General features: G+C 37.7%; 1 protein-coding gene across 1 annotated transcript in view; it reads left to right on the forward strand.

The window, feature by feature from the left end:
- SPATA17 (spermatogenesis associated 17) overlaps positions 1-26,963 on the forward strand; it is a 291,772-nt gene that overhangs the window by 104,869 nt on the left and 159,940 nt on the right. Inside the window, exon 6 of the mRNA XM_062211329.1 lies at positions 20,627-20,750. Coding sequence (XP_062067313.1) covers positions 20,627-20,750 — 124 coding nt within the window. The remainder of the gene's footprint in view (positions 1-20,626; positions 20,751-26,963) is intronic.

Raw genomic sequence — 26,963 nt, forward strand, 5'->3', positions numbered from 1 at the left:
TGGAAATTGCATAGAAAATTAATCAATTCTTAAAAAAAATCATGTAGGATCTCTGTCCTTAATGTGCTGTACATTGTTATTTAATGCTATAAGTAGTACTCCAACAGTATTTTTTCACTTTGTGTTGCTATGGGAGGGCAAACTGTTGAAATCTTTACTTAATATATACTAAACTGATCTTCTGTATATAAAGAGAATTGAAAATGAATCTTGATGTGAATGGAAGGGGAGAGCGAGTGGGAAAGGGAAGGGTTGCGGGTGGGAGGGAAGTTATGGGGGGGGGGGGAGCCATTGTAATCCATAAGCTGTATTTTGGAAATTTATATTCATTAAATAAAAGTTAAAAAAAAGAAAAAAAAAGATTTATTTATTTATTTGAAGGCAGAGTTACAGAGGCAGAGTCAGAGAGATATAGAGAGAACTTCCATCCGCTGGTTCACTCCCCATATAGCTGCAACAGCTGAAGCTGCACTGATCCAAAGCCAGAAGCCAGGAGCTTCTTCCAGGTCTTACCACACGAGTGCAGGAGTCCAAGGACTTGGGCCATATTCTACTGCTTTCTCAGGCCATAGCAGAGAGCTGGATCAGAAGTGGAGCAGCCAGGACTATAACTGGCACCCTTATGGGATGCTAACACTGCAGGCAGTGCCTTTACCTGCTATGCCACAGCGCTGGCCCCTTTTGTTCTTTCTGATGAAAAGAAAATCAGTATGCATTTCAGATCCTCCTCTGCTGTGGTGATTGTGGGAAAAAAATCCAGAACATACCACTGAAATTTTGTTCATCTGAAAACAAGGGACCAAAATACTTCTATATTAATTCATGGAGTTAGCCTTGTTGTCCAACTTTTGAGGAATAGATGGACTAGAAATTCTTATCTCACTTTTTTTATCTGATCTTTTCATAAAAGATGAATGGAACAAAGTCCATTTTAAAACATTTTCATTGCTGATTGAAAGTAGATTTGGAGCTGGCGCTATGACATAGCAGGTAAAACTGCTGCCTGTGACATTGTTATCCCATATGGGTAACAGTTTGATTCCTGTCTGCTCCACTTCCAATCCAACTCTCTGCCTGTGGCTTGGGAAAGCAATGGAAGATGGTCAAAGTCCAATCCATGAACATGGAGGATTTTTTCCATTTTTTGCAGTCTTCTTCTATTTCTTTCTTATATGTTTTATAATTTCATTGTAGAGACCTTTCATCTTCTTGGATAATTTAGTCCAAGATATTTGAATTTTTATACCTATTTTTTAAAAGATTTATTTTATTTATCTGGAAGAGAGAGTTACAGAAAGTGGTAGAGCCATAGAGAGAAAAGTCGTCCATCCACTGATTCACTTCCCAAATGATGGCCAAGAACAGAGCTGAGCTGTTCCAAAGCCGGGAGCATTGGGGGCTTCTTCTAGGTCTTCCATGTCGGTGTAGGGGCACAAGTACTTGGGCCATTTTTTTTTGTTTTATTTTTTATAGAAATATTTTATTTAATAAATATAAATTTCACAGGTACAACTTTTGGATTATAGCAGTTTTTCCCCCATACTTGCCTTCCCACCTCCAAACCATCCTACTCCCTCTCCCATCCCATTCTTCATTAAGATTCATTTTTAATTATCTTTATTTACAGAAGATCAACTCTATACTAAGTAAAGATTTCAAAAGTTTGCACCCACACAAACACACAACATATAAAGTACTGTCTGAAGACTAGTTTTAATTCCCCTAGGGCAACTCATTAAGGGCAGAGGTCCTACATGTGGAGCATGTGCACAGTGAGTCCTATTAATCTTCTACTTTCTCAGTCTGTAGCAGAGAGCTGGATCAGAAGTGGGGCAGTCGGGACTTGGACCTGCACCCATATTGGATGCTGACTTCGCAGGCCGGGACTTTAACCTGCTGTGCTACAGTGCCAGCGACTGCACCTACTTTAAATGGGACTGACCTTACAAGTATTTTTTCAGCCAACGCATCGTTTGTGTATACATAGGGTATTGATTTTTACTTTACCAAACTATCTTATGAGTTCCAGTAGTCTCTCACTGGATATATATGTATTTGTTTATTGTCATCTGCAAATAGTGATAATTTAAAATCCTCATTTTCAATTTGGATCCCTTTGATTTCTTTCTCTTGCCTAATGGCTCTGGCTGAAACTTCCAGAACTATATTGAATGGTAGTGATTAAAGTGAGCATCCTTGTCTGGTTCTGGTATTAGTGGAAATTCTTCCAACTTTTGCCCATTTAATAAGATGCTATCTGTGGGTTTGTCATAATGTTGTGACTGTGTTTAGGAATGTTCTTTCTGTCTCAAATTTTCTTAAGGTTTTTATCATGAAATGATGTTGTACTTTATCAAATGCTTTCTCTGCATCTATTGAGATAATCCAATGGAATTTATTCTTCAAATTGTTAATGTGATGTATCACATTTATTGATTTGTGTATGTTGAACTATCCCTGCATACCAGGGATAAGTCCCACTTGATCAGGGTGAGTGACCTTTCTGATGTGATGTTATATTTAATCAGCTAGTATTCTGTTGATTTTTGCACCTAAATTCCTTGTATCTTTTTCTAGTTTTGGAATTTAGGTAACACTGTCCTCATAGAAGGAGTTTGAGAGGATTCTATCCCTTTCAGTTGTTTTGAATAGCTTGGGAAGAATCGAAATTATTTGTTCCTTAAATGTCTGGTAGAATTCAGCAGTGAAGCCATGCACTCCTGGGCTTTTCTTTGTTGGGAGAGTCTTTATTACTGATTAAATTTCTGTCTTGGCTATTGATCTACTTAGGTTTTCTGTGTCTTCATGATTCAATTTTGGTAGATTATATATGTCCAGAAGTCTATCCATTTCTTGTAGATTTTCTAATTTGTTGGTATATAGCTGTTGTAGTAATTCTTCATGATGGTTTTATCTGTGCTGTTATAACATCTCATTTTTCCATCTTGATTTATTAATTTTGGTCTTTTCTCTTTTTCTGTTTAGTTGGACCAAAGGTGTATCAGTTTGTTTACTATTTCAAAAACCCAGTGGTTTTTTTCATTGATCTTCTTTTTTAAAGGTTTTATCGGTTTATTTGAGTGTTAGAGTTACAGACTGAGAAGGAAAGAGAGAAAGGTCTTCCATTTGCAGGTTCACTCTCCAAATGGTGCAATGGCCAGAGCTGTACCAATCCAAAGCCAGGGGCCAAGAGCTTTCCCCAGTTTTCTCAAGCAGGTGCAGGTGCCCAAGCACTTTGACAATCTTCTACCACAAGCAGAGAGCTGGGCCAGAAGAGGAATAGCTGAGACATGAACCACTGCCCATATGGGAGGCTGGTGCTGCAGATTGAAGCTCAGCCCACCATGCCACAGTGCTCGCCCCTTTATTGACTTTTTATATTTTTGGTTTCAATTTTGTTTATTTCTTTCTAATTTTAATTATTTCTTTCATCCTACTAATTTTGGGTTTGGCTTTTTGTTTGTTTTTCTATGTCTGAGATGCTTTGTTAGATCATTTATTTGATGCCTCTCCAATTTCTTGATGTCAGCATTAATTGCTATAAACATTCATCTTAACACTGCATTAGCTGCATCTCCTAAATTTTGATATGTTGTATTGTCATCATTTTTTGTTTCTAGGAATTTTTTTATTTCCCATTTGACTTCATCTATGACCCACTATTTATTCAAGAACACGTTGTTCAGTCTCCATATGTTTATATATTTCTAGAGATTCTTAAGTTGTTAATTCCAGTTTCATTCCATTGTTGTCTGAAAAGATACATGCTATGATTCCAATTTATTTTTTAGTTTGTTGAGACTTACTTTATGGTTTAACATGTGGTCTATCCTAACAAAGTTCCATGCAGTATGCAAAGAACATGTATTCTGGAGTTGTGTAATGAAATGTTTTATAGATATCAATTAGGTTCATTTGGTCCATAGTGTCGATTAGCACTGTTGTTTTTTTGTTGATTTTCTGTCTAGTTCATCTGTTCATTGATGAAGGTGGGGTGTTGAAGTCTCCTATTATTATTGTATTGGAGTCTATGTCTCCCTTTAAATATGTTAACATTTATTTTAAATAGCCAGACTCCATGGTATTGGGTGTATAAACATTTATTATAGTCACATTTTCCTGTTGAATTCATCCATTAATAGCTACATAATGCACTTCTTTGTCTCCAATAATAGTTTTTTTGTTGAAGTCTATTTTTGTCTGATATTAGGACGGCTACACTTGTTCATTTTTGCTTTACATTACCATGGACTATGTTTTCCATCTTTTTACTTTTTCTTGTGTGCATCTTTGTGGTGGCATGTGTTTCTTGTAGGCACCAAATAAATGGGTCTTGTTTTTTAGTCCATTCAGCTAGCCTGTATCTTTTAATTGGAGAATTTAGGCCATTTACATTCGATTTCATTAATGATAAATAATGATGTGGTCCTGCCATTTTTCCATAAATATTTCTTTTGTTTACTTTGGATTTCCTTTGTACTTTACTAGGAGGTTTCCTGCCTTCACATTCTTTCATAATGATAACCATCATGTTCTGTTTCTGTGTGTGGCACATCTAAGTATCATTTCTAAAGCTGGATGAGTGGTGAAAAATTCTTTCAATTTCTGTTTGTTTTTGAAGGTCTTTATTTCACCTTCATTAATAAATGAGAGCTTTCCTGGGAACAGTATTTTAGTTTAATATTTTTTTTTCTTTTGGGACTTGTATTGTGTCTCTCCATTCTCTCTTAGCCCATATGGTTTCTGATGAAAAAGCAGCTGTTCGTCTAATTGGGGATCCTCTGAAGATAAACTAGCATTTCACTTATGCACATTTTAGAATCTTTTCTTCATGTTTTACTGTTGAAATTTTGATTACAACGTGTGGTGGTGAAGATCTTTTATGACTATAACTATTAAGAGTACGATATGCTTCCATCATTTCAACATTTGTTCTATGTATTTGTTGTGTGTGCTTGGGTGCCCCTATCTTTCTCCAAATTAAGGAAGATTTCTTCTATTTTTCCCTGAATAAGCCATCTAATCCATCCTCTCATTCCATGTTTAACCATCTTGGATTCTGTCCATTTAATTTTATTTACTTTTTTATTACTCCTTTGTTATGCTTTTTGACTATTTATATATCTTTCCTTTATAATCTCTCCCTTCTAGAGATAGCAGTGAAGAGAATGGTGAAAGAAAAATACTCTAGTCTCTCCTTATCTTTCTTTGTCCTGCTTTTTACCATTATTTTGTAATGATTTCTGTCCAAAAATAATTGGAATTGATTTTTTTTTGCATTCATGTAGAAATGATTACGATTGGTGAGGAAAAAGCTGGTCAATAAATAGTTTCTGAAAACTTGTTACATGTTTTCTGAAGTTACATGGAGCATTCTGCTTTAAACTACATGGACACCAATCAATGGTCATGTTACTATCACTTCATGATTGTGGTGAAATGAGCTTTTAGATGTCCCTGGTCTGTGTTGAGTGAATAGCATACAAAGGCAGCAGTTTTCATTTTTTCTTTGGAACAAAATTAACACATTTTAACTGAGAGTATGAAGTGTTTAAGTAAATATAAGAAAAATAAAGATTATGAAATGCTCTTCACATGAAATGGAAACTCTCTCTACCTCAACTTTGCAGTCTAAACACAAATTCAGTAGATTTATCCTCCTACTCCACAGCTGAATCACTGTGAAGATGTGCAATTTAATGAGTTATGTGTCTTGATCGCCCTTTATACAGGAAAGCCCCCAAGCTTTGAGACTTAGATGTCTCAAAGTCCCCATCTGTACAGGCATTTCATTTTTTGAGAATGGTCACCTTATTAATGACACCTGCCCCGTGGCATATTCAGTGGAATGTTGTGATGATGAATTAATATGTATGAAATGAATGGGACCCCTGAAAATAATGTATCATGTAAATATATTTTACTATTCTTATGTACTTAATTCAATATTACTCTCAATTACTTGACATTTTATGATATACATATCATATAGAATTGTCACTCCTTTTATATAGCCTATCCAGAATAATAAAAAATATAATTTCACACCAAATATATACATATTATTGGAATGAATGTTATACAAAAAATTATTTTCTACTTTTTTCATTCAAAAGAGACAGCAAAAAGTTGATGATTTTCATGATCTTTGAATATAGTTCTATTGTTTTTTAAAATTATGCAAAGTAGGTAAATGAAATAATAGAGCAATTAGACATTTCTATGATTGAAGTGAAGCCATGTTTTTGTAATTTTTTAACATGGGCTATTGTTCTGCTCTTTACTTTTTTGATTATCACATTATCTAGTCTATAGAGTACAGATTTGCTAGCATTAGTTTTAGACAGTGTTATTTACTCATGTCCAGAAAACCTTTCATCTACTGTAAAGTCCATTTCTGCCCTTTGCTATTGTTGGTGAAAGTCTGTGCTAAGTGAAATAAGCCAGTCCCTGGAAGGCAAATACCACAGCTTGTCATATATTTGTGGAAGCTAGAAAGTTGAATTGAGGTCACTAGAAACTAGGAAGAGTATAGAGCAGGGGGAATAGAGAGAGGCAGGATAATGGGTACCAAAGTACAGTGTGAATGGGGCAGTTCTAGTGTTTTATAGCATGGTAGAGTGACTATAGTCTACAGCAATTATTTACACATTTCAAAATAGCTTAAGGAGAAGAGTTTGAAGATTCCCAATACATACAAATAATAATGTATGAACAAATTCCCCTGTGTTGGTCATTATACAATGTATAAATACATGAAGTTACAGAACTAAACCCCAAAACAGAGTCTTGAATGCAACTGCTAGATACCATAAGGTACCATTAACCTAGCCATCCTTCCTTGGCATAACCATTGAATTTAGGGAGTAGTATAGCTGGCCCTACAAGATTTTAGTCATCAGATTGTGAAGCCGTTTGATTCTGCAATGGATGACACACTGGTGGGCAGTAATGTCTCCAGGACTTCTGATTGGAGGGATTTAAAGTCTGGGCAGGGGAATTGTAGTTCTGGGACAGATGACAACTGTCACCTACAAGGAGCCACCAAGCTGACTGAAGCCCACTTGGCCATCATAGCAGCAAATCATGGTGTTCATGCTTCCTGGGCTGGACTGTTGGCTTTCCACTTGACCATGCCCTAAGATATATATTGTCTTGTTCCTTATCTCTACTTCTTTTGTGAGACAACGAGAGCACCAGAGCAGGAGTGTGTAAGCCTTGGTACCTGACACCAGAGGCCCGTGGCTCCTTTGGGATTTCATCAATCCAACTCTCCTTTCCTCATAGCCCTCTTATAAACTCTGAAACACCCTCATTGAACAAACTGATAGTTTCTTGAGAGACCCAGATGTCTACTACCTTTTCATCTGTCAACAGATTAAATATCTCTTTCCTTCACCTTAAAACCTCATCCTCGTTATTTTGATTTGGCACTGGGGACAGGTACTGAGCTTGCTTGAACATTTTTTTTTTTTTTGGACAGGCAGAGTGGATAGTGAGAGAGAGAGAGACAGAGAGAAAGGTCTTCCTTTTTGCCGTTGGTTCACCCTCCAATGACCGCTGCAGACGGTGCATCTCGCTGATCCAAAGCCAGGAGCCAGGTGCTTCTCCTGGTCTCCCTTGCGGGTGCAGGGCCCAAGCACTTGGGCCATCCTCCACTGCATTCCCGGGCCATAGCAGAGAGCTGGCCTGGAAGAGGGGCAACCGGGATAGAGTCCAGCGCCCCTAACCGGAACTAGAACCCGGTGTGCTGGCGCCGCAAGGCGGAGGATTAGTCTGTTAAGCCACGGCGCCGGCCATGCTTGAACATTTTTAATACTGGATCCCACTTATAAGTATAACCTGATATGTCAATTAAAAATAAAGATAGTTTTAAAATATTTACCAGCCAGAGAATAAATTTCTTGTCAACAATTCAGCCTCCTTTTATTACCACTCTTCTCAATCCCTGATCTCACTATTTAGTGACAGCCTATTCATTTTCCATTCCTAGTTTCTTTGGTTTTTTTAAAGGCTTATTTATTTATTTGAAAGGCAGAGTTACATAAAGAGAGGGAGAGGAAGAGAGTGAGGCAGATCTTCCATCTGCTGGTTCACTCCCCAAATGGTTATAAGGACCAGGGATAGGCCAGGCCAAAGCCAGGAACCTAGAACTCCTTTTGGGTCTCCTTCACGGATGGCAGGGGCCTAGGTATTTGGATCATCTTCCAGTGCTCTCCGAGGCACATTAGCAGAGAGCTGAATCAGAAGTAGAGCAGCCAGGACTCAAAGCAGCCCACATATGGGATGCTGGTGTACAATGCGGCTATTTGCACGACACTGGCCCACATTTCCAATTTCTACTTCCATAAAGACTTTTCTGATTCCTTTAATCAGAAGTGAACTGGGGCAGACATTGGGTCTAATGGTTAAGATGCCTGTGTCCCAGTATCTGATACCCACATGTTTAATAGCTGCCTCTGGCTCCAGCTAATGCAGACCCTAGGAGGCAACAGTGATGACTCAGAAAGTTAGGCTTCTGCCATCCACATGGGAGAGGAGGATTGTATTCCATCTCTTGGCTTTGGTCTGGCTCAATCCCAGCTATTGTGGGCTTGGGGAGTGAGTGAGTGGATGGAATTGCCCACCCCCCATTTCTCTCTCACCCTCTGCCTCTCAAATAAACGAATAAATACTTCATGAACTTAAGCACTGTGCATGTATTTCTTTCAGACTTCTGTGTATTAGCAGATTTATTTGCAAGCTCCTTAAAGTCAGAGACCAGACTTTCTTTTTATTTTGACGCCTTTTAATATCTTAAATCTACTTGTGACTTCCTGCCTCATAATAACCAAATGAGTGTTAATTATCTATATGATATTAATCCTTAAAAGTAGCTTAGACATTTTGAAGAGAAACTGATCTATACTGCAACAAAACAAAGGAATTTCAAGAAAAAATGGTAACAAATTAGGTATAGAAAGATCATACCTCAACATAAGAAAGATTAAATGTGGCAAACCCAAAGCAAATATCATACTGAAAGGTGAAATCTGGAACTAGACAAGGATGTCCACTTTTATGGAAGTCATTCAGTATTTTTACATTTTGAAGTACTGCCCTAGTGAAATTTGCAACATTGGTCAAACAGATCCAGGGAGTAGGTGACCAGGTGACAAAACAAGACAGATAACATTAATGGTATAAATGGTTTGACAGACTTGAAGTGAGCATTTTGTTTCTGGTGAAAATATTTTGGGTATCTTAATGACTTCTACATAATCTATTTCAAAGTTTTATAAGTCACAAGATGGTTCTGGATGTCAAATATCCAGTAAAAGCATATAACTTCCTTTTTATAGGTGGTATTTTTAAATTGTTATAGATTTAGCTTGCTTCTTTAAAATTGTCTACTTATTTTATGAAATTAATATGAATATATTGAAAGCATATAGTTGTTAGAGTTAGAAGATAAATACATTCAATAAATATACCTAAAATACTTTTATTCCATAAAATATCCTAGCAGAAACTGGTGCTGCTCGTCTATTTTTATTCTGAAGGCATTTTGTAGCAGAAGCACACACTGACTGTTTACCATCAGAGTAAAACATGAGAGTTATTTCAATCTATTTCCTTAAAATTTTTTTAAATGACATAGATGATGGCATTGTTTTTATTTGAAAATCTACATAGTATTAGTAGCAATTCTCTCTGAAATTTTGGACATTTGTACTTTTAATGTAATCTTTAATATAGGAATATATAATAATTATATATATTTCTTTCTCTACCAAAGTTACAATTTCTATGAAATTTTTGTGATGTACATATCCTGTCATTTTTTGTTTTGACAGGCAGAGTTAGATAGCGAGAAAGAGAGACAGAAAGGTCTTCCTTTTTCCGTTGGTTCACCCCACAGTGGCTGCTGCGGCCAGTGCTCCGAAGCCAGGAGCCAGGTGCGTCTCCTGGTCTCCCATGCGGGTGCAGGGCCCAAGGACCAGGGCCATCCTCTACTGCACTCCCAGGCCACAGCAGAGAGCTGGACTGGAAGAGGAGCAACGAGGACAGAATCCAGTGCCCCGACCAGGACTAGAACCCGGTGTACTGGCGCCACAGGTGGAGGATTAACCTAGTGAGCCGTGGTGCCGGCCATATATCCTGTCATTTTTAAGTAACATGGTGATGCATACATTAAGATTAACTGAAACATAATTTCCTCTCTTCATAATACCATTCCAGTGAATATAATTGAGTAACTTTAATCCTTTAAAAGATCTGACAGGGACCTGTATTGTGGTGAAGCTGATTAAGCTACCACTTAGACCACTAACATTTGATACGAGCACTGGTTCAACTCCCAGCTGCTTCACCTGTGATGCAACTCTCTGCTAATGTACCTAAGAAAGCAGCAAAAGGTGTTCCAAGTGCTCGGACCCCTGCCACTAATGTGGGAGACATGGATAGAGTTCTAGGATTCTAGCTTCAGCCTAGCCTATCCCATCCCACTGCAGTCATTTGAGGAGTGAATCCGCAGATGGAAAATCTCTGTGTGCGTGTGTGTGTTTCTGTAACTCAGCCTTTCAAATAAATAAAAAAGAAAAAGAAACAAAATCCTCACAGTTTTTAGAGCTATGGGGGTACTGCCTCTTAAACTTTAATAGGTGGGAGATTGCCTCAGAGTAATCTGATTGAGCAGGTCTGAGGTGGTGGCTGAGAATGTGTATTTAGAATGCACATTTCAAAACTAAATTCATAATGAGAACATATATTTAGAATGTTCCCAGTTAAGGATGATGCCGCTTGCCCAGGGACCACACTTTGCGAACTGTCCTAGACTTGGTTCCACTTCCCATGTGGGGAATTTCTCAGTGCAGCTCTGAGGTGGAACTATCAGAAATGATCAAATGTAAAAGTCAGCTGAGAAACAGTTTAAAAGGATGTGAGCATTGAATTAATATCAAGTATCAGGCCAAGCGCTTTGGGAGGGGCATGTTAATGAATAAACCTTAATCTTGACCTTCAGAATCTGTCAGTCAATTTGGCCTGCTAGAACAGAACACCACAAACTGGGTGGCTTAAGCACTAGAGATTTGTTTCTCACAGTTTTGGAGACTGGGACATCTAAGATCATCATGCTATTAGATGCAGTGTTTGGTAAGGTCTCTTCTTTATTTGCAGACCAAACCATATATTTTCATTGCATCCTCACATGGTGGAGAGGGTCTTTCTCTTGTGTTTCTTTATATAAGAACATTAATCTCATTCAGTCTGAGCTCTACCATTATGACTTCATTACTTCCTAAAGGCCCCTTCCAAACACTGACATTGAGGATTTGGGTTTCAACATACGAATTTGGGGTGATGTGAATATTTAGTTCACAGCAGAATTTTAGCTCTTAGAATGAGTGTAGGAGATGAATTTGTGCATGTATACAACTATAATTTATTGAAAAATATAATGGACATAAAAAAGAGAAAAGGTTGTAGGAGTGCAGCTAAAGCTATAGATTTAGTATTGTGAGACTTTATGGAACCTTCTTATTGGAAAGGGTGGAGATTTGGGAGTTTTTGTTGTGGACTACAAAGAAGAGAAAACAAACATAAGCAGAAATTCTATTTTAGTACTATATTTTGAAATGAGTAAGAAAAACAAAGTGTAGCTAAATATATATCTCCCTTCTGAATGACAGTATTCACCTTTGCTAATAATTTTTGTGACTTCGAATAAAATACTTAAGGAGTCTACAGAACAAATATTAAAGCATGCCTATAGTATATTATGAGTTGGATATTTTTCATTTAAAATATGATTTGTTTTTGGAAAGAATTTTGAGCAGTTTTGTTTCTCCTTAAAAATAGCTTATAAAAGTATATTATTTTTCTCTTTGGCTCAGACACTGGAAAAAAATCAAGAAGCTGGCATTGTGGCATATTGAGTAAAGCCACCACCTGTGATGCTGGCATCACATATGAGCACCAGCTTCTCATATGGCTGCTGGTTCAAGACCATGCTGCGCCACTTTTTTTATTTGCATACATTTCATAAATAGAACTATACAGTGTACCTGCCCTCCCACCCACACTCCTACCTCCTTCTTTTCCCTCTCCTGTTCCCAGTCTTGATTTTTACAAAGATCTATTTTCATTTAACTTTATACATAGAGAATTAAATCTATTCTAGGCAAAGAGTTCAGCACTTTATATGAGTGAGAAAAAGAAAGAGAGAAATAAGAAAATTAAAACAAACACAAAACAAAGCATAAAAAACATAAAAAATAACCAAGCACAAAAACTGTTCCTCAACAGTCCAGAGAAGGGCTCTCAACTCTCAAAGTCATTGGATCTCGATGGTAATTTTGCCTTTTTTTTTTTTTTGGATACTTAATTATCTTTCAAGAGGAACCCAAGAATGATACATCTTTTGTGAGCAGTTAGAAATAACTATAATTTGTGCGACATAAGACTATCCTCCACTTACTACACTAAAATGAAGTAATTCTTTTAGAACAAGTTTTACTATTAAGTCTCTTGATATAGCTTGACAACAGAGGTCCTACATGGGAAATTAGCACACATGACTCCTATTGTTTATTTAACAATTAACACTCTTACGTATGGCATCAGTGATAACCCTAGGCTCTAGACAAGAACTGCCAAGGATATGGAAGCAGTTTGGATCCACAAACTACTTCAGTATTTCGATGAAGCTATAGGCAAAGTGGAATCTCCCTTCAGAGGAAAGTACATCCTTCTTTGGTGGCCCCTTCTTTCCACTGGGATCTTGCCCACAGAGGTCCTTCATGTAGAATATTTTTTGCTATGGTGTCTTGGCTTTCTATGCCTGAAATTCTTCCCTGGGTTTTTTAACCAAGCTAGAATGCCTTAAGGATTGATTCTGAGATCAGAGTGCTACTTAAGGGGATTGTTATATATGAGTCTGCTGTATGGACTGGACAGCTTCCTATGTTGGAACATTAGCTCCTTTTTATTTCTGTCTATTATTATTGAAACTCATAGAAGAGTTTGGCAAAGTAGCAGGATATAAAATCAGTGCACAAAAATCAACAGCATTTGTATACACAGGCAATGCCACGGCTGAGAAAGAACTTCTAAGATCAATCCCATTCATAGTAGCCAAAAAAACAATCAAATAACTTGGAATAAACTTAACCAAGGATGTTGAAGATGTCTACAATGAGAATTACAAAATCTTAAAGAAAGAAATAGAAGAGGATACAAAAAAATGGAAAAATCTTCCATGCTCATGGATTGGGAGAATCAATATCATCAAAATGTCCAGTCTCCCCAAAACAATTTATAGATTCAATGCGATACCAATCAAAATACCAAAGACATTCTTCTCAGATCTGGAAAAAATGATGCTGAAATTCATATGGAGACACAGGAGACCTCAAATAGCTAAGGCAATCTTGTATACAAAAACAAAGCCAGAGGCATCACAATACCAGATTTCAGGACATACTACAGGGCAGTTGTTATCAAAACAGCATGGTACTGGTACAGAAACAGATGGATAGACCCATGGAAAAGAATAGAAACACCAGAAATCAACCCAAACATCTACAGCTAACTTATATTTGATCAAGGATCTAAAACCAATTCCTGGAGCAAGGACAGTCTATTCAATAAATGGTGCTGGGAAAATTGGATTTCCATGTGCAGAAGCATGAACCAAGACCCCTACTTTCACCTTACACAAAAATCCACTCAACATGGATTAAAGATCTAAATCTATGACCTGACACCATCAAATTATTAGAAAACTTTGGAGAAACCCTGCAAGATATAGGTACAGGCAAAGACTTCTTGGAAAAGACCCCGGAGGCACAGGCAGTCAAAGCCAAAATTAACATTTGGGATTGCATCAAATTGAGAAGTTTCTGTACTGCAAAAGAAACAGTCAGGAAAGTGAAGAGACAACCAACAGAATGGGAAAAATATTTGCAAACTATGCAACAGATAAAGAGTTAATAACCAGAATCTACAAAGAGATCAAGAAACTCCACAACAAAACAAGCAACCCACTTAAGAGAGGGCCAAGGACCTCAACAGACATTTTTCAAAAGAGGAAATCCAAATGGCCAACAGACACATGAAAAAATGTTCAAGATCACTAGCAATCAGGGAAATGACAATCAAAACCACACTGAGGTTTCACGTCACCCCAGTTACAATGGCTTACATTCAGAAATAGCCAGGTGCCTTGTAATTAGGTGCATATATATTTATAATAGGAACATCTTCCTATTGAATTGATCCTTTAATCATTAAATAGTATCCTTCTTTTTCTCTTTTAGTAGTTTTTGTGTCTATTTTGTCTGATAATAAGATGGCCAAACCAGCTCTTTTTTGATTTCTGTTTGCTTGGATTATCTTTTTCCATCCTTTCACTTTCAGTCTGCAGGTATCATTGTTGCTGAGATGTGATTCTTGTAGGCAGTAAATACTGAGCTTTTAAAAATCTATTCAGCCAGTCTGTGTCTTTTAACTGGAGAGTTGAGGCTATTTACCATCAGGGTGACTATTTATAATCAGAGACATTGCCTGGTCATTTTTCCTTTAGTATTCCTATTTATTTTTATTTTAGATTTCATTTGTACATATGCTAGGAGATTTTCTGCCTTCATCTTCTTTAGTAGTGATGACTGTGTTTCTGTGTATAGCATATCCTTAAGCATCTTTTGTAAGGCTGGTTGCATGGTTACAATTTCTTTCAATTTCTATTTGTTATGGAAGGTCCTTATTTCACCTTCATTTATAAATGAGAGCTTTGCAGGGTATAGTATTCAGTTTGACAATTTTTTATCTTTCTTAAAATTTTTAAAAGGTTTTATTTATTATTTGAGAGGTAGAGTTACAGACAGAGAGAGGGAGAGACAGAGAGGAAGGTCTTCCATCTGTTGATTCATTCCCCAAACGGTCACAAGGGCCAGAACTGAGCCTATCTGAAGCCAGGAGCCAAGAAGTTCCTCCAGGTCTCCCATGTGGGTGCAGGGGTCCAAGCACTTGGGCCATCCCCTCCTGTTTTCTCAGGCCATAGCAGAGAGCTGGATTGGAAGAGGAGCAGCCGGGACATGAATTGGTGCCCATATGGGATGCCAGCGCCACAGGCAGAGGATTAACCTATTGCGCCACAGCTTCAGCCTGACAGTTTTTTTCTCTTTAGATTTGGAACATATCTTGCCGTTCTCTCCTAGCCTGTAGGGTTTCTGATGAGAAGTCTGCTGTGAGTCTAATTAGAGTTCCTCTGAAAGTAATTTGTCATTTCTCTCATGCACATTTTAGAATATTTATGTTTTTCTGTGTAGAGTTTTACTACAATGTGTCATTATGAAGACCTTTTCTGGTCATGTCTATTGGTTGTTCTATGTGCTTCCTGTACTTAGATGTCCCTTTCTTTCTCCAAATTAGGGAAGTTTTCTGTTATTATTTCACTGAATAGGCCTTCTAATCCTTTCTCTCTTTCCATGCCTTCAGGGACTGCTAAGACCTGTATGTTGGGCTGTTGATGGTATCCTGTAGATCTCCAACAGTATTTTTTAGTTTTCTGGTTTATTCTTGTATTTGGTCCAACTTTAAAATTTTCAGAGGTTTGTCATCTAGTTTGTATATTCTCTCTTCAGCATCACCAACCCTGTTGTTAAGACTTTCTACTGCATGTTTGATTTGATCTATTGAAATCTTAGTCATGATTTCTCTTTAAGGTCTCAATTTCATGGAAAAAAATTTCATTCATACCATGTATAGTTTTCTTTAGTTCGTGAATTTGCTTCTGACCTTCTGAGTAATCTAATGATTAGTGTTTTGAATTCCATTTCTGACATCTTCTCAATCTCTTCATCTTCAGCTTCTAATATTGAAATGTTGTAGTGTTCCTTTAGGGGGCTCTTGTTTACTTCCTTATTATTTCTTGAATATTTTCCTTTATTCTTTGAAATTTATTCTGGTGGCTTTTGTCTTTGGTCTGCATCTCTGTGGCTTAGTGAATTCACTTTCAGTGAGTGCCAAGTGGTGTGTGCTGGGTGTGGCCAGCATGCTCTGTTCCAGGGTATGACCCCCATGGGCATGGTAGCTCTCCTCTGAGCTGATGGATGCCCCCGTGTTAGTTCCAGATGTGCTCAGCAGTCATCCACTCTGAATGATGAACTGCACATTTGATCTGTTGAGTCTTTCCCGTGAGCAAGGTTCTCTCTTTTAAGAGCTATTATAGGTAACTGAGGAACCTGGAGAGTGAGGAGATAGATGCTTTCTATGGTTGCCCATATCTAGCCACACTGTCTCCTTTTATGCGGTCACTGTTTTCTCAGACTCAGCTCTCAGGGCTCTCTGGGTTGTGGACTGTCAATGGGGGTAGTCTGCCCTCCTAGTGCGTCCTGTTCCCAGAGCCACTGTTTGTGTGTGGTTCTCCCAACCAGCTTCAGTGTCTGGGGGAAGGTTTTCCTCTGATTAGCTTTGTGATTCACAGTTGAGTAAAGTACCCACCCACTGTAGTCCCCCACTCACTTCTCAATGGTGCTCTGTGGGTAGGAGAGTCCCACAGTTAGTGCTTCCCCTTCCTTCCCATTGCCAGGCAACTGGCCTGGTGCGGCTGGCATAACAAGGGAAGGAATTCTGAATTTTTGTGGCCCTCGTTGATTGGGTGGGATGCGACCCCTATTATTTATTGTTGGGCATGCACTGGAAGTGGGGCAGCAGCTACCTGAGTATGTCCACACACACACAAAAAAAGTGTTGAGAATCCATGTGCCCTTCCCCAACTGGTTGCAGTTCTCTGCTGTGGTGGGGCTGGGTGGCGTGGGGGAGATGCACAGTTTCCCTCTTTATTCCCACTTCTGTCTTAGGGGATTCACATGCAACTTTAAAAGCAGAATCTGTGGTGCTGTGGGCATGTGGAATCCCCTCTCACCTGGTTTGCTAGGGCAGATGTCTTCCTCCTAGGATCCAAGCTTCCTTTGTTTTCTGCTGTTTATTTGCTCCCTCCACGTGAGTCAAGCATTTCTATGGCTCTCACTGGATCTTCTGCCGGATCTATCCTATGAGTATATTTACCCCTCTTTTTTTTTTTTTTTTTTGACAGGCAGAGTGGACAGTGAGAGAGAGAGACAGAGAGAAAGGTCTTCCTTTTTGCCGTTGGTTCACCCTCCAATGGCCGCTGCGGTTGGCATGCTGCAGCCGGCGCACCGCGCTGATCCGATGGCAGGAGCCAGGTGCTTCTCCTGGTCTCCCATGGGGTGCAGGGCCCAAGCACTTGGGCCATCCTCCACTGCACTCCCTGGCCACAGCAGAGAGCTGGCCTGGAAGAGGGGCAACCGGGACAGGATCGGTGCCCCGACCGGGACTAGAACCCATTGTGCCGGCGCTGCAAGGCAGAGGATTAGCCTGTTGAGCCGCGGCCTAGTTACCCCTCTTTTTAAACATTAATTTCACCCTGCATCAGTTGGACCATCCTGTTGCTATTCTGCCATCTTGAATCCCCCCTGCTCCACTTCTGATTCAGCTCACTGCTAATGCTCCTGGGAAAGCAGTGGAAGATGACTCAAGTGCTTAGGCCCCTGCAGCCATGTGGGAGACCTGGAGAAAGCTCCTAGCTTCCACCAGTTGCGGCCATTTGGAGAGTGGAAGAAAGATCTCTCTTTATCTCTTCCATCTCTCTCTCTGTAACTGTCTTTCAAATAAATAAATATTTAAGAAAAAATTTTAAAAATACAAAAATGTCAAGAAATAATTTAAAAAGTCAGCGCAATGAGAGAAATAAAATGCATAATGCAAGCAAACTCATTATTGCATGCTAAGAAGTAATCATTAGCTTTCATTCTTTATAGTTCTATATAGTTCTTTATATAGTTGAAAAGGGATCATAAGCTAAAAGAAAGTATGCATGGGTAATTCAATAAAAAAATAGTCTGCATAATATTTCTTATATCAGGATAGTGATTGCCACTTGCTCTGGAGTTAGAAATTCTGCATATTCAGGGATTCTAATTCCATTTCTGCCATTAACTGATGTGCTATTTGAATAGGTTGTTTAATCTCTTTATGTGTTTCCATATTTGTAACTTAAAGTAATGAGTAAGAGCTATGCTATATATATTACAGGATTGTCTTTTTGAGGATAGAAATGATAAAACATTTCTTAATTTTTTAAAAAAATTAAAAGCATTCAATTAAAGTGTTTTAAAATATTCCAGGTTAAAAAAATAGATAATTTTTACAAATTTATAGGAAATCAGTAAGAATGGTTTCCATCCTTTAATTTTTAGTAGGATGATAATTATTATTGCACACTTCACACTTTGAACTATATCTTCATCTCTATTGATATAACAAAACCTCATATATAAAAGAGAAATAATTTATCCAGTTCTTCTTCCTATTTTGTCATTTAACAAAGAATATTTGACATTAATATAGCTGTTATTCAATATAACCTCATACTCTCTAGAATTATAGTAAATCAGGGACCTAAAAATAGATTTTTTCAGTAATTGTATGAATTTATTAAATGAACTACTTTTGTGTTTTGAGATTATGCCACTTTAGTTTTCCTAGTCTGGTTTCTTGGATTTATTTTTTGGGTTTCTCAGTTCCTTTTGCATTTCCTCTGCATTTTGTTTATACACTGGAAGCTGACATTGTTTTCTCTGTTGCCCAGTTTTAGTTCTCCCTTACTTCCCCCCAAAACACACTGTATTATTTTACAGTCCTATATCCTGGGGATGAATTGTTTTTACAAATTAAATAACTTAAGATTTTTCTCTCTGTGGTCAAATTCTATGTACTTATTTCTACTCTACCCATTTACAGATGTTTTCCATTTTATAGGGCCTAATGTAAGAGATCTTCATGTTCATTAAATCATTTATGGAGCATAACTTCTGTGTAGATGCATTTTTTATTTTTATCATTTTTAAAGAAAATTATTATACTTACTTTTGAAGTAGTATAAAATTAGATAAATGCATTCTCAGTAATTATCTTTATAGTGTCAGTTTACTGGTTATTTTAAATTATTTAAAGGTATATGAGTATTTATAGAATAAATATTTTTACATATATTTGTAGTAAAGATTAAAATTAATAAAGTTTTCACTTTTTTATGTAACACATGGTTGTTATTTTTTCCTGGTAAAAATTCTCATCTATTTATATGTAACAGCCTTGAAATTTGTACCTTGAGGACAAAGAAAGGTCACCAATCCCTCTAACTCCTGGTTCTTTGTCAAAAATGGACACAGTTAATGAGGTTTGTTTGGTACAGAACAAATTCTCAGACACAGATAGAGATCCTTTCAATGAAAACAAATTTGTTTGGCTTTACCAGGTTACTTAGCGATTAATAATAGCCTTGAGATGCAGGTCGTAAAGGTCATTGTACCAGCTTGCCAACACAATCTAAACGTGCAGCCAGCCCAGCTCTGTGGGTGCAGAAGCCCCCAAAATACTATGCAGAAAGTAAAACAGGCTATTTTCTCACTCCTTTTTTCATATTAATAAGCAATTTTCAAGAGAAGGGTGGCAAAATGGGGGCCATGCCACTCCAAGTAATTCATTTATTTTGCAATTTAATCTTATGTTGAAAAAAATTGCTGTGCTGCAATAGCAAAGCATGGTGATTTTTAAACGTCAGTGAGTTTCATAAGTAACCTTGTATGAATTATTGTATTAGTAGCCTTTAACAGAACATTGCAATGAAAACATTTCTAGACATTGAAGTAGAAATAGGAACCTTTTTTTGTTTGTGCAACATTTCCCTCTTTTTTTCTTCATATCTTTGAGGAAAATGCTCAGATGATTTACTTAAAGTTGTACTTAAAGAACTAGACACTAAGTTACATATCTGGTTTTTAAAAAATGTAAAATACAATTCTAAGACATTGTGGCATTTGTCCTTTGAGAAGTGAAATTTGTTCCTTGGAAAAAAAGATTTATTCTTTCATGTTTGATAATATATTTTTCCATTTAGCAAATGTTTTTCACATAGTATATTTCACAGTTAATTTTTGGTTTAAATATCAGACATAAATTGATGAGAAGTTTGATTATCATAAGGGAATTGCAAACTTGGAAAAGACATGAATTTGCCTAATTTATTGCTTTTATTGCAGTTGTTTATATAATAGAGCAAATGTCAACTTTTAAAGTGTAGCATTTTCTGGTATCTTCTTGATGTTATTTGAGTTTTTAACTGATATAAACTTACAGCAAATTAAGCCTGATTATAAAACCTGCATGCTTCTAAAATTAGCCCATTAATTAGGGTACAAAATAAATGATTAGAGATTTATAAATACACAACCAAATCATTATAAGAAATCAATAGTTCAGATGCTTTCTTGGGCTATGTAAAGATGTCCAAAATAGCTCATCTTCAACCAAAGAAATGGATAATGTAGTAAGTCACTTACTTGATATTTGATGTGAGTATTTACTCAGCTATTAATATTTGATTTAAAAAACTTAATCACTAAAATTTCACTGAAATTGCAAAGATTGCAGATAAAAGTAATTATACCACTAATTTTGATAGAGGTATGATGATTCCCCTCAAAAAATTTGATTATCATTTTTGAAAGAATTAAAATGATAATAGAATCTTAAATAATTACAGATGATTTTAATGCAGGGAGACACTGGAGGAGTTTGCAGAGATACAAGAAAGAGAGGAGAAGAAGGCTAACCTCGAAAGGGAAGAGAAGAAAAGAGATTACCAAGCCCGAAAGATGCATTACCTCCTCAGCACAGTGCAGGTTGGTCTACCTGTGCCTGACAGCTCCCGTAAGCCACTTGGGCCCCTAGCCCGACAGAGATAAACTAGCAGGCTGAATGGGACATGACTTGTTGAAAAGATATCACAAAGACAGTACTTCGAGTTCAATTCTGTGCTTCTGTGTAGGTGCATGCAGGCACCATGACTCGCCCGTGACAGCAGCTCCATAGAGGCAGCCGCTGTGCTGCTGGCAGAAAGCTCCAAGTCAGCAGTGTGCTCTGCCACAGTGACAGCACAACACGGAGGGCACAACCTCGCTCTCAAAACTCATTCTGAGTGGCTTTTTGTGTTGTTGGGAATTGATCAAGAACTAGCAAGTTATTAAGTAGAGGTGGCCCTCGTATTTTTCTTTTAATTGAGCTGGTGATGAGATTAAAAATTATTCTTCCACCCTTTCTAAATTTTGATGAAAGTTTCTGGTACAGCTTTTAATTTGCTTCAGCAATTTTATCTTCATATAGAAAAATAAAAGATGTGAATTTGGAATATGTACAAATTGATTTTCCTAAACTTGCTAACATATCAATAACTCATTTTGTCATAATTGCTAAGAAACAATACATTACACGTAGAATAACTCACAAAGAAATAGTTTGTTTTAAAAAAATAAATGTGAGAATTGAGATATGCTTTTTACCTTAGCTCTAGTCAGAAAGCTAGCAATTATTGGATTTTTTTTTTCATCATAGACCTTCAAGTCCAGTGTTAGAGTTCTAACCAGAGTCACATATTCAAATGTCTTCAGCGGTAGGTGTGAAGTCCTAGTGGTGAAGAGTGAGGTGTAAGGCTGAATATTATTCTTAAAGGCATCCAAATGTAACAACATATTAAGGACAGAGATATCACATACATTTGTACCTCTAGCCACTACTGGGGAGACTAAACAAAACTTTTCAATAATTTTGAATATCTTTATATTTACTTGTATTTGCATAACTAAGTTATCTTCATTTAACAGGCAAGGAAAGATCAGAGCTATCATGTGACCAGCTTACTGACATCAAATTTTTAGGAATAGAACTAATATTCAAAATTAGGTCTTTTGACTCTACTTAGGAATAATATAATTTTTAAATTAAAAGTCAACATTTTTTGAACATTACATAATCCAGAACAGTGTACAACTTTTAGTTGTGAGATTGGTAGGCTACATTTTTATACAGAATTCCAAGTAAGAATTCATTTTAAGCAAAATGTTTTTTCTAACTTCAGTTATTAATTTATATTACACTAAGAGGGCTACTAATACCCTTTAAACCTTATAATCATTTCTAAGATACAGTTGTTATAATTTGAATATTTCTTATCAAAATTCAGATTGTGGGGAGGCGGCAAGATGGCGGAATAGGCAGGAAGCACACTTAGTCCGGGGGGAGAGAAAGTTTAATATAAGTGGAGATACTGCAGTGTCAAGGAAGAGTAGGGGATGAAACAGCAGAGGAAACTCTTCCGGAACTAGTGATTCACAGTGGACCTGCGTGGAGAGCGTGGGAGCCCAAGTTCGGGACACCAGCGGCAGACTCAACGCACCAGCGCTGGAACGCGAGGTGAGCCGAACCTCCATAGCCCGAGATACCAGCAGGCAAGCGGAAAGAGGAGGCTAGAGGGAACGAGGCTTGAAACTCCGTGGGGAAAAGTTCACCAGGCTAACTAGAAGAGAGAGAAAAAAAAAATAAAAAAAGTGACTGATACGGACACAAGTTTCTCTCTCTCCGCTCACCTCTCACAGGCGAACAAGACAGAGCAGGCGCCATTTTGGACATACGTCATAAGCAAGGCGACCTCAGGTCTGCACCAGCCCTGAGCCTAGCAGAAAAACCTGACTCTGTGGGGAGGGGTGAAATAACAGGAGATTAGCATCTAACTTGGCAACCCAGTGGGAGACTGCAGGAGAATTGGAGCCCACACTGAGGGCAGCAGAGATTCCCTGTGTGGTCCTTGGGAAAGAGCTTCCGATCTCTGGCTCCTGTAGGTATATCATTTGCCTGCTAACTACCTCCAATTACGTTCAGCTGTGCGGAATTACTTCCCTTTTAAATCAAAAAAAGAAAGAGAGATTTACCACACCTAACCTGGGAGTGTCATCCTTGACACACCCTCAACCCTGAGGAACCAAACACAGCTCTCAGTCCACACTCATCTCAAGCCTCTAAGGCTCCACTGAAAGCAGACAGTCCACTTAATATAGAGCCATAGTGTAACAAGAAAAAACACCACAGTGAAGAAACCAGATATCTCCAACATGCCAAACAACAAACGCAAAAACCAAGCTAACAAGAACAAGGAAGAAACTATGATGCCCCCAAATGAAAAAGACACCCCAATTCAAGATTATGAAGATGATGAGATCGAAGAAATGCAAGAAGCGGATCTCAAAAAATTGATAAGAACATTAAGAAGTTCTCAAAAACAAATTCTTGAACTACAGAAATCCTTCATGGACAAGATAGAAAATCTCTCTCGTGAAAGTGAAATATTAAGGAAGAATCAAAATGAAATGAAACAACTAGTGGAACAAGGAACTCTGATAGTGACTAGAAATCATAATGAAATGAAGAGTTCAATAGATCAAATGACAAACACATTAGAGAACCTTAAAAACAGAATGGGCGAAGCAGAAGAGAGAATATCAGACTTAGAAGACAGAGAACAGGAAAGGAAACAGGCAAACCAAAGAAAAGAAGAAGAAATTAGAAATCTAAAAAATATTGTCAGGAATTTACAGGATACTATTAAAAAACCCAACATTCGGGTTCTAGGAGTTCCTGAAGGCATGGAGAGGGAGAAAGGATTAGAAGGCATTTTCAGTGAGATACTAGCAGAAAATTTCCCAGGTTTGGAGAAGGACAGAGGCATCTTAGTACAGGAAGCTTATAGAACCCCTAATAAACATGACCAAAAGAGATCCTCACCACGACATGTTGTAATCAAACTCACCACAGTGAAACATAAAGAAAAGATCCTAAAAGGTGCAAGAGAGAAACGTCGGATCACTCTTAGAGGATCTCCAATTAGACTCACAGCAGACTTCTCATCAGAAACCCTACAAGCTAGAAGGGAATGGCGAGACATAGCCCAGGTACTAAGAGAGAAAAACTGCCAGCCCAGAATACTATATCCTGCAAAGCTCTCATTTGTGAATGAAGGTGAAATTAAGACTTTTCACAGCAAACAGAAACTGAAAGAATTTGTTGCCACTCATCCTGCCCTGCAAAAGATGCTTAAAGATGTGTTACACACAGAAACACAGAAACCTGGTCACCAATATGAAAGAAGGTAAAGGAAGGAAACCTCACAGCAAAAGATCACAGGAAGCTCAATCTCTCTTTGACATAGAATTAAACTCTGATGCTCTGTTAAAGCAATGTGTTAAAGTAATCTATTATGTTCTCTCGATGTCTGTTAAATTCTAATTGTTCAAAAACAGCTGAATTTTTATTAAGAGCTATGGGTTATTTAAATATGTGCTTTTTTCAAAAATTTGAATATCTGCTGCTCATAAAACTAAAGCGTTGTTGGTTCTGTGTTTAGCTGTCCTCCTATAGGTTCCTATGGACTTTTTCCAGCCACTTTTATTGTATTCAGTACTTTGGGATGGCTCTGTAAACAGATGAAGCCAATAATGTATTAACAGTACCAACTGAGAGAAAGTATGGTTAACTGAGGTTACTAAAAAGAAAAAGCAATTCAAATCAATTGGCAATCTACAAAAAGAGTTAAAGATTTTAAAAGCTATTATTAAAATTGATGTATTGGTCTATTATGCTATATTATATGTGTGTACATATTGTATGTCCACATGGGGAAATTTTATTAAGAGTTTTATTTTAAATGGCTTATAGATAAGATTGTCCATAAATTTAAGCTGCTAAAATCAATCAAAGATACATTTTAATTTGTGGGACCTGAATCTGTGTATCATATGTTTTAGACTTGTTGGTAGAAAGAAACTAAAAACATTCTAGATGGTTGTGCTTAAGTTTACTGGCTAAACAAACTACACCATGTTAGATATTTAAGAGGTGTTTTCAAATACATGATTCTTAAAATTTATAGAAGGCATTGGACCTTCTGGTAAATGTTTTCTTAAGTTGTTATCTAATGGTTGAAACGGTTTGCTAAGTATTCATGTGATATTGCTATTGTCAGCAAGCGATCTAGGACTTGCTCCCTCATTTCTCTATTCTAAGCCCAACTTGTTCTTTCATTTCTCTATTCTCTTCAAGGTAGGAAACTAATTCTATTATGAAGGAATCTGTAGGATGCACAATTTAATCTCTAGACCTTATAAAAGAGATGGCTAACATTTTTCTGCAATAGCATAGCCAAAATAAGAACTCAAATAATAATCTCATAGCTTGATTCACTTCGCCATCAGCGAAGTATACAGTAAGTAGAAAAAACCTCCCTTTCAGACCAAAGGGAAAGAAAGTTTTAAAGTGAGAATATAATTTTCCTCATGGGCATTGTCTACCTTAGAAAAACTACTACAGAACATGCCTGTGACTATAGACTTGTAGTTCAGGCCACCGAAGATTAGAGATGGGAAACGGGCACTCCCTTGACTTGCATCGTCTGGTCTGCTTTAACACAAACCAGGAGGAAAAGAAAGCTCGGCATCAGAAGCAATGGGTGGCAGGCCTATTAATGGCTGATCTGTACAGTGATCTGCCCTCAAGGAGACCCAACAGGCCAGTCCACTGCAGTGGCTTTCAATGTGGTAAGCCTGGGCTTCAGCAGAAGTCAGCTTGTGAAGAGCCCTGGCAGCTCTGCCAAGAGTTGGATCACTGGAAATGGACCTGGCCTGGAGTCGAAGGATGCCCAGGTCAGAGCCACAGATCTTATTGGCTCTAAGCTGAAAAGCCCTTCACTCAGCCCAACTTCCAAAGTGACCACTGCAGCTGAGGGGATGGTCAAGTAGGGTCAGCAACATTGCAGGCAGAACTGTACATTTCTTGTTAGAGATGCCCCCTGCCTTTACCTGGCCAGCTCTCCTCCCAGGCCAGCCAAGTAATGAAAGTCAACAGAGTGCCTTCCCCTAGGAGGTTCAGACCTCCCTTAGGATATACCCCATGTGAAGAGATAGATAGGTCTGGGCCTCTTAACTTACAAGGCCTAAAGCCCACCAGATTATTATCAAGCCCCTTCTATCAGGTTCTATTTGCCTCTCAATCAGAAAACTTAATTGTAGCTTAGACAGCACCTTTCTTAGCTCCTCTAATAATGACTCTGTCCTTTGTTCTAGGCCCTGTCTAGTGCACTTGGGCCTCATTCCTTTGTAATCATAACCTCTACTCTACCACCAATGGCTCTACTCCCAACCTGTGTGTACTGATGGTCATCTTCCCCACTTAATGCTGTATAATTGTTCAAACCTGGTAAATGCCACTCTTAGGATCATTGGTTACTATCCTCACTCTGTCTTTTATGACCTTGTCTAAATATGATCAGAGTCGGTGAACTTGGAAGGCTTCCATAGCCTTGGCAACTCATGACGACAGCCTAGGATGGTTACTGGCGCCATAAACTAGAGTGTCAATTTGTTGGGTCAACAACAGGAGCCACTGTGCACTTGCTCCTCATGTGGGATCGCTGTCCTTAATGTGCTGTACATTGTGATTTAATGCTATAACTAGTACTCAAACAGTATGTTTCACTTTGTGTTTCTATGTGGGTGCAAACTGTTGAAATCTTTATACTAAATTGATCTTCTGTATATAAAGAGAATTGAAAATGAATCTTGATGCAAATGGAAGGGGAGAGGGAGCGGGAGGGGGGAGGGTTGCGGGTGGGAGGGAAGTTATTGGGGGGGGGGGAAGCCATTGTAATCCATAAGCTGTACACTGGAAATTTATATTCATTAAATAAAAGTTAAAAAAAAAAAAATTCAGATTGTGCTTATACTTATGATATCTAGGTTATAATAGAGAAAGCAATTTTGAAACTGGTGAAATCATTTTATAGCATTTTTTGATCTGTTTCATACAAGGTTACTGATTATTTAATGGATTGATTTAGAAAGTATGTAATAACTCAATTGTTTTACTAATAAAAATGATATAGTAAACATATGTAGAGCTCTTACTCTGTGCTAGAGAGATTGATAAAAATTTTATATGCATTATTACTTTAGCCCTTTTGATTTCATCTCAGTTTTTAAATTAACTATGTGATATGACAAGTAATTTTGCAA

Source organism: Lepus europaeus, chromosome 14 (assembly GCF_033115175.1).
Source record: "Lepus europaeus isolate LE1 chromosome 14, mLepTim1.pri, whole genome shotgun sequence".
NCBI lineage: Eukaryota > Metazoa > Chordata > Mammalia > Lagomorpha > Leporidae > Lepus > Lepus europaeus.